The sequence below is a fragment of the Cyprinodon variegatus genome, unplaced genomic scaffold (genome assembly GCF_000732505.1).
Source record: "Cyprinodon variegatus isolate N-32 unplaced genomic scaffold, C_variegatus-1.0 Scaffold777, whole genome shotgun sequence".
In the NCBI taxonomy this organism is placed as follows: Eukaryota; Metazoa; Chordata; class Actinopteri; order Cyprinodontiformes; family Cyprinodontidae; genus Cyprinodon; species Cyprinodon variegatus.
In genome coordinates, this window is record NW_015151230.1 from 266,967 (window position 1) to 275,818 (window position 8,852).

The window sequence follows — 8,852 nt, forward strand, 5'->3', positions numbered from 1 at the left end:
ACCGATCCTAGAGATAACCCAGACCGATCCAGGAGGTAACCCAGACCGATCCTGGAGGTAACCCAGACCGATCCAGGAGGTAACCCAGACCGATCCTGGAGGTAACCCAGACCGATCCTAGATATAACCCAGACCATTCATGGAGGTACTGATTCATCTAAAGCCGGGTCTAAAAATGGATCAGATCCAGATCTAAGACAGGATCAGAACCAGGTCTAAGTCCAGTTCATGCAGTCTTGGTCTTTTCCTAACATTTCTTTATTGGACCCTTGATTCCGGTGTAATATGGGCCATTAATGGACCGGAACCGGGATGGTTCGGTTCTACCAGGACGGGTTTTTTAACTGGACTTTGCTGCATGTGGATCATTTAGAGGCAGCTTGGACTGACATCTTTACTGAGTCCTGATGCTGCCGGATGGAAACCCGAACTTCTCTATCCGAACCTTTGGACCGAACTTCCGGCCCAAATACCTGCAGCTGCTGCAGACTTTTCTGATGGTTGAGCAAAGTTTGACAAGTTGTGGTGCTCAAACAAACCGGAAACCGACCCGGTTCCCCCACCGGAAGTGAATGAAGTTACCTCGTGCTCCTGTTGTCTCTCTGCCATGTCTGGAGTTGCATGGAAGCAGCAGAACCGGAGCAGAACCAGCAGCCCAAACACTTGTTTATCTGCTGAACCTCAGAGTCACACGACTGGCAGCTTCGACAGAGCTTCCGGTCCGGACTTTCAGGATAAAACGTCCCTTTGGGAGAAAGCAGCAGTAATTTCAAAGACCGGTTCGTTTACCCCCAAAAGAAAGAAAAGCACACACACATCTTACACCAGGACAAAAACCAGAATCGGACCAGAAATGGGCCAGCATACACGATAAGATCAGGTGGCCTCTGTGGTTAAATTGCTTTGTTTTGAAAGGTAAAGGAATACCGGAAGTGTGTCCGCTTCGTCCGGAAGAAACAAGAAACATCTACTTTGTTTTCAAACATTCTGATTTATCGTAATTTTTGTTTACTTCAGCATGTTGATGCCTGTTTATTTTAAAACGTCAATAAAAACAAAACAACAAGAATATAAGGCTTCAGATTTAGATTAACTGACGGTTTAAACGTCAGATTAAGTTATATATTTCTTATTTATCAATATATGTACAAACAAATATGGCACTTAATGTTAATTGAAAGGTACAAAGTGCATGAAGGAGATTTAGTTTAGGATTTAGTTATAGAGAATATCAAGTCAACATCATTTAAACAACATAAAGTGACAAAAAGCATAAAAAAGGGGCTCAGTATGCTTTAGATTTAATGTTTTGCAGAGATTTCAGATATAAATGGAATTCTGTTAAATTAAAAAAGCTGAAAATCTCTGTTTGGGAATGAAGAATACATGAGATTAAAGGACAGCTCTGCTTTATGCTTTTTCAGCCAGACTCCAATTGTTTTCATATCTCTGGAAATGGCCTCAGAAAAAGTTCATTTAGTTTTATTCCAACTTTCTAAGTTACTTCAGTTATATTTATAGAAAATACGGTCTGTTGTTTCTATCTACATTTTAAAAATTTAGCTTCTGTTTTAATCAATGTTAAACAAATTCTTAGTTATTCTTTGGAGGATAGCATTTAATATAATTAATAGTAGATTTAAGATTTTAAACTGTGTTTCTTTAGCTTTTGGTTCTATAGAGAGTTTCAGATAGAAGCTCGTTAATTTTGCAAACTTTTTTGTTTTTGTATGTTTTTTTTTCTTCAATTGTAGAGTATATTATTTTTGTTTATCTTTTATTAAAATATTTCATAATTTTAAAGTTATTCAGTTTTTTGTCGATGAGTAAAATCTGCAGTTTTCATTTGGATCAAAAAACAACAAAATGTACCAAATTATTGCTTCTTTATGGTGAAACTTCTTATTTAAAAAAGGTTGGAAGCACCCAGCAGGTGTTATGTGAGAATTATACCTGCAGTGTGTTTTATGAAGGTTACTCTATGGTCTGGTGCAGCTTCACACTATTACAACAAATGGTTCTTCTTCAGTGCTTAATTACTATATTATTGCAAAACATTAGGGACATTGTGAGTGATAAAAAATATATTTTCATTTACTGAGGAAAGGCATAAGAAAGACATCTGTGTTTTTTCCCATTCTGTGGACAATGAAGGAAACATGTTGGTGTTTCAGGAATTTTGTGAAAAATATCAGATTTTCAAAGCAATCCCTTTATCTGGCTATGGTTAGAAAATATGTATTTTATTTCTTTATTTATCTTTAACTGTAAAGCCGATCCAGTCCACAGATATCTTACCTTAAGTAGAGTTTGGAAAATGGGGCTTAGGGAATACGGTGTCAATAATCTGATTTAATTTTCATATTTTAATTATATAAATGCTGTTTCTTTAATAATTAACCTATTATATCCCAACAGAAGAATTAAGTAAAATCTCTAGCAAAGTCATGAGATTTTATAAAAGAAAAAAACTTTCTTTTTTAGATAAAGTTGATCTTTTATAATACCCTGTCCTTTAATAATGCCTCATATAATGTTGCTCCTGTCTTTCTGGTGTTTCTTATGTCACCTTTTCTGTGAATGTTGTTATGGTTTTTATCAGTAATTTTGTAAGTTATAAATGATAAATAAAGTAATAAAAAAATCTAAAAATGAAACCGAAGTTTTGCAATCTTAACAGGAAAAACAAACTACATTATCTGTCCCTCTCAATGAATCTTTTTAGAGATCTTTAAGCTATCAAACAAAATCTGAATGAAGATTTCACTTTAGTAGATCATTACCAGGATTAAGGAGTATGGAAAGCTCTAACTAGATTTACTCCTCTACCTTCACTGCATCCAACTTAGACTTATTTTGTCATTTTGTATACATGAATGTAAACCAAACGAAATTTTGTTTAACAGCTCTAGACAATTTAATTTTTAAAGTGCAGCCTTGAAAAACATTAATACATACATAAAAATAGTAATATAAATATATGACTGTATATTTACAGATCTAACATTATTTTTTTAATACAAATAAAACAAACCATTTTACATAACATTCAGCAGTCTAATGGCAGTGGGGAACATTGGTGTCAAAGTACACACATTTTTTGCTTAGTTTAAATAGTTTTTAAAACACTCTGTTAAAAGTTGAAGTATCAACTTGACCTCTTCACTCAAGTAAAAGTGAAAAAGTATGTGCTCCAAAAACTACTTAAAGTATAAAAATATAAAGTAACCCTTAAAAAAACAGCCAGATGCCGCTATATGAACTGAAAGCTCAATTTTTCGACTATTTCTATAAATTCTCTGAGATAGGGCCAAGGATGAGGTGTTAGAGTTCTGGTTCTGTTACGTTTTTCTTTTGGATGTTCAGTTTTGCTTTGGTCCTTTTTTTCTGTTTTTTTTTTATGGTTTAATTCTTATGTTGTTGTGTTCTTTGGTTTTTTCTCAGTTACTGTCTTAGTCTTGGTTCTGTTATGTTTTCTTTTCAGTGTTCAGTTTTGCTTTAGTCCTTGTTTTCCAGTTTAATTTCTATTTTTGTTGTGTTCTCTGGTTAATTCTAAGTTACTGTTTCAGTCTTGGTTCTGTTATGTTTTTCTTTTGAGTTTTCAGTTTTACTTTGCTCAATGTTTTATAGTCTTAGTGGTTTAATTCTTATTTTGTTTTCTAGTTATTTTCAGTTTTCTAGGTTTTTATGTGTTGCCCTCTGCTGCCCTCTTGTGTTCTCCTTCTTCCCTAGCTCCATTTCTATTCTGCTTTTTTGCACACCTGTTCCCAATCTGCTCGTTAGCTCTCTCTTTGTCTCAGTCTCCCTTAAACACCTTCTCTGTTCTGTTCTTCTTTGCTGGGTCCTCATCAAACATCCTCCAACTCCATCTCTCTGAGCCTTGTAATTGTGATTTCCCTGATGTCTCCATGGTTTCTGGTTTGTCTTGACTTGTTTTCTTGTGTTGAATTTTGGATTTTTGGATTCCTGGTTTCCTGTTTGTTTTTGGACTTTGTTTTCATATTTGGATTTTGGATTACTTGCCTCTGTTCTCAGTCATCTCATCATTAAATCCTCAAGAAATTGCCTCTGCTTTTGGGTCAACAAACCTTATCCAAATCGTGACATGAGGGAGGTCTTGTTGGTCTCCGTCTCCCGATACGCTCTCGCCTGTGTCCGACCTTTCAGACATTTCAACATCTTTTTCTGAATCCCACATTGTAGCATGGCATAGACAATTCACGTTAGCAGTTTGAAGAACACCTGCTTGCTTCTGATGATTTCCTTTAGCTAACCAATGAGTGTTTGCGTTCTATGACTCATCCAATCACGCTAGTTTTCACTAGATGTGGGAGGAGCCAATGATCTGCATTGGATGGAGCACATGACAGGAAATAAATATTTAGAAACATTAAACCGAAGCCAAGAGGAACAAGTAAGTAGTAAGGGTGAGGGGTCATTGATGATGTCACGGGCTCGGGACACGCAGCGCTGGGATGAAATGTCTTTAATGGAGGGAAGAGGAGCCCCCATGATCCTCTCTGCTGTTCTCACCTTCTTCCAGTCTGAGGCGCTGCAGCCTCCACACCACACAGTGAGACAGCTGCTCAGAACGCTCTCTATGGTGCTTCTGGAGAAGGTGGGGAGGATGGGGGGGGTGCAGGAAGTCCAAGCGCTTCTGGGCCCTTTGGACCAGTGAGGTGGTGTTTCCAGTCCAGGTGAGGGTGTCTGTGATGAATGTGGTGCTGCTGACCACCTCTACAGCTGAGCTGTTGATGAGCAGTGGAGCGTGGTTAGGCCGCTTCTTCCTGAAGTCCACCATAATCTCCTTGGTCTTCTCCACCTTCACCTCTCTCACTTCTTCACAACCCAAAAGACTGGAGGGAAAACCTTATGGGGCGTCATTTGTAAAGCAGAAACATACAATTGAACATATGCCTTCCATGACAGTTTTCTTTAGGAAAAATAAACATAAAAGAATGAGAAAGAAAATTAAAATTGAATAAAAAAAAAACACACACACAAAAAAAACACATGGGTTTAGCTAAAATATATTGCTATCAAGTCTGCAAACTTTAATCCCTTGTTGTTTTCCAGTAACTTAATTGAGGCATGAAAACTTTTAATATTGTTTTGGAATGCTTGAAAATTTGGAGAAACTTTAAAGAATCTGCACTTGTGGATAAAGAATTTACAATTTACAATGGCCCAGATACCCTTTTCCTCCCATTTTCTGTAGTATAGAGATTTTCTCTTATATAAAATAAATGTGTTATTCCAAATAATCATATAACATGGCGTAAAATTGTGCTTGTATAACATTTACCAATACTTTAGAACTTGTGTGTGGTAGTCTGATAATTTAATCGGTAATTTGACAGGATAAAAGTTACATCTTAAGAGAAATTTTATTCCTCCAATTTTTTGAAAAAGTTGTGAAGGGAAACTAAACCATAAACTTGTTTGTAAACTTATTCCTCCTTTTTCTACTGATTTTATTGTGTCGTTCTTTCTGATCAGATGTTGTTTATTATTCCATATGAAATTGTAATGAATTTAATAAAAAAATTTTATCGTAGTATTAGTTTTATTTAAGGTATATGCTGGATAAATTAGTCTGGCTATCCCTTCTGTTTTTAGAAATATTGCTCCTAATATTTAACTGCTTCTCGTTACAAACGGCTCCCATACTGAGGGGGGCAGCAAAGCGCTAAATGCGCCTAAAATCAAGAAGAAGGAGAAGCCGCGCGTCGCTGTGACGTCATTACGGCGCGCCGCTGCTGATCACGCTGTGACGGTGTGGAGGTTCGGACCAGGTTCTGTTTACTTCGGACCATGAAGGCAGGAGGCAGCGGTAAGAAGAAGGCGGGCGTACCGGGAGCAGCGGCTGCTGACCCGGTTCGGTGCTTCGAGAAGTGGAAGAAGAAGCACACGAAGACCCGCGCGCTGCTGAAGCAGCAGCAGAAGAAGAAGAAGAAGCCGCAGTGGCAGCAGGAGAAGGAGGACATCCAGCGGCTGCTCAGCAGGTATGAAGACATCAGAACCGAGGAGGTTCTGAAGTTCTCCGACCTCCCGCTGTCCAGGAAGACGCTCCTGGGTCTGCAGGAGGCCCGGTACCGCCAGCCCACCGAGATCCAGAGGCAGACCATCGGCCTGGCTCTGAGGGGCAGAGACGTTCTGGCTGCGGCCAAGACCGGTTCTGGAAAGACCCTGGCCTTCCTGGTTCCGGTCCTGGAGAGCCTGTACCGGCAGCAGTGGACCCCTCTGGACGGGCTGGGGGCTCTGATCATCTCCCCCACCAGAGAGCTGGCCTACCAGACCTTCGAGGTTCTCCGCAGGGTGGGTCGGAACCACGAGTTCTCCGCCGGGCTGGTGATCGGGGGGAAGGACCTGAAGAGCGAGTCGGCCCGGATCTGCAGAACCAACATCGTGATCTGCACGCCGGGCCGCCTGCTGCAGCACATGGACCAGACGGCCAGCTTCCAGGCCAGCAGCCTGCAGGTGCTGGTTCTGGACGAGGCGGACCGGATCCTGGACATGGGCTTCGCCGAAACCCTTAACGCCATCGTGGAGAACCTGCCCGCCACCCGCCAGACCCTGCTTTTCTCCGCCACGCAGACCAAGAGCGTGAAGGACCTGGCCCGGCTCAGCCTCCGGGACCCGGAGTACGTGTGGGTCCATGAGAAGGCCCGGTTCAGCACCCCGGCCACCCTGGAGCAGAGCTACGTGGTGTGTGAGCTGCACCACAAGGTGGACATGCTCTACTCCTTCATCAGGAGCCACCTGAGGAAGAAGATCATCGTGTTCTTCGCCTGCTGCAAGGAGGTGCAGTACCTGTACCGGGCCTTCTGCCGCCTGCGGCCCGGCACGCCCGTCCTGGCGCTGCACGGCAAGCAGCAGCAGATGAAGAGGGTGGAGGTCTACGACAGCTTCGTGAAGAAGAGCAGCGCCGTGCTGCTCGCCACCGACCTCGCCGCCAGAGGCCTGGACTTCCCCGCCGTCAACTGGGTGGTCCAGTTCGACTGTCCGGAGGACGCCAACACCTACATCCACAGAGTGGGCCGCACGGCCCGGTACCAGCAGGGAGGGGAGGCTCTGCTCCTGCTGCTGCCCTCCGAGGAGGCGGCCATGCTGGCCCAGCTGGAGGAGAAGAAGGTTCCCATCAGCCGCATCCAGGTGAGGCCTTCACCCGTCCTCGCTGCGCGCGATCCGGTTCCAGGGTTTACTCCTCCACCAGGGGTCTCAGAGGCCCAAACCCATCCGATCCGGTTCCAGGGTTTACTCCTCCATCAGGGGGGGTCCCAGAGCCCCAAACCCATCCGATCCGGTTCCAGGGTTTACTCCTCCATCAGGGGTCTCAGAGGCCCAAACCCATCCGATCCGGTTCCAGGGTTTACTCCTCCATCAGGGGTCTCAGAGGCCCAAACCCATCCGCTCCGGTTTCCTGGTACCACTTCCTGTCTGAAGCAGGAAGGTTCAGAACCAGGACTGGTTCCTCTGCAGTAATGGCACAGAACCGGACCAGAACCAGAATAACGTCTGTAATGTCCCGCCTCGTTAGCAGATCGGTGACGTGTGAAGGAAACGGGCCGAACCGTGGTTCCGTCTCTTCACCTAGACCTCCGGCGGAACTTTCTGACCCAGAAGAATCAGAAACCGGTTCTAAGAGCCTGAAAGCTGTTGATCGATGTGACCTCAGGCCCAGCTCCACTTCTTTCCTGAACTTCAGCTGCTCCTTCCTTACCTGACATTTACTATTGGATGAACTGATGAATCCAGGTGTGGCCTTGGACACACCTGGATTCATCAGTTCATCTATTCAGAAGGACAGGAAGTAGTGGAGCTGCAGGCAGCCCGGGCCACAGGCGGCTACGCTCCACCCCTTCTATTCATTCGGATGATGTCACGCATGACGTCAGAAAGAAAAACTTCCCAGATCTCTCTGAGAATCACCTCTCAGTCACCATAGCAACCATCCCACAGAGTTTACTGCTGCGTTTTTTCTTTAGACGTAGATCTCATTATGTTTTTATTTTTTATTTTTTTTTTTGGAATAAAGTCGCGACATTGCGAGCGTAAAGTCGTGACATTGCGAGCGTAAAGTCGTGAAACCACAACCCGTTTCAGAGTGAGGCAGTGAATAAAATCAGCATCTATTGCCAGAAATGCATTTGGCTGTTAGCAACAATCGAACTGATGACATCACATTAGGGCTGAAACAATTAATACGATTCTTTAATTACTGAAATAATCGTCAACTAATTCAGTAATCGATTCATCGTTAACCGGAGTATAGAGCCTGAAACGCCTTTAGCTGATGGAGCGAGTGAAAACGTTTTAGTTTCACCTGGTTTCATTTCTTCCAGTCTTCTTTAAGGAACCTTTAGCTTTCTGATTATTAATCGATCAATTGATTAATATTCAATCAGCAGCTTAACCTCCTGTAAAGTAATGATTAGTTGCATCAGATGAGATGTGGGCAACAGCAGAAGGTGGAATATAAACAGAACATCGCTGAACTCTGGACAAATAATCAAACATCCTGACCTTAAATCTACAGATTGATTCTCTGATACAGAAATAGCTTCATTTATTTTAAGGTTTCTTTCCTGATTCTAATTTTATTTATTCCTTAACTATTGACACTGGTTAAAGGATTTATTTTGTTCTTAAAATTAATTTTATGAAGGCTTTGATTATATTATTAAAAAGTAGACTGTGGAACAATTTGAATTACAGTTTTTATTTGTGCTACGGGTCTAGATATATGTCAATGATTTCCAGAATGTGTTCAGACTGCGGCGTGTAACACGGCCCGTGGCGTTTAAAACACGGCTCGTGGCGTGTAACACGGCCCGTGGCGTTTAAAACAC

At 42.4% G+C, this 8,852-nt stretch overlaps 2 protein-coding genes across 4 annotated transcripts in view; one reads left to right on the forward strand and one right to left on the reverse strand.

Moving 5' to 3' along the window:
- Positions 1–852, reverse strand: part of szt2 (seizure threshold 2 homolog (mouse)) — a 96,999-nt gene extending 96,147 nt beyond the window's left edge. The window contains 1 exon segment of the mRNA XM_015396136.1: positions 583–852. Coding sequence (XP_015251622.1) covers positions 583–609 — 27 coding nt within the window. The 5' untranslated portion in view covers positions 610–852.
- Positions 853–5,749: 4,897 nt separating this feature from the next.
- The window catches only part of ddx10 (DEAD-box helicase 10), a 4,492-nt gene continuing 1,389 nt past the window's right edge, over positions 5,750–8,852 (forward strand). For all 3 annotated transcript variants that reach the window (XM_015396126.1, XM_015396127.1, XM_015396128.1), the window contains exon 1: positions 5,750–7,155. In XM_015396126.1, the coding sequence (XP_015251612.1) occupies positions 5,815–7,155 (1,341 nt within the window). In that variant the 5' untranslated portion in view covers positions 5,750–5,814. The remainder of the gene's footprint in view (positions 7,156–8,852) is intronic.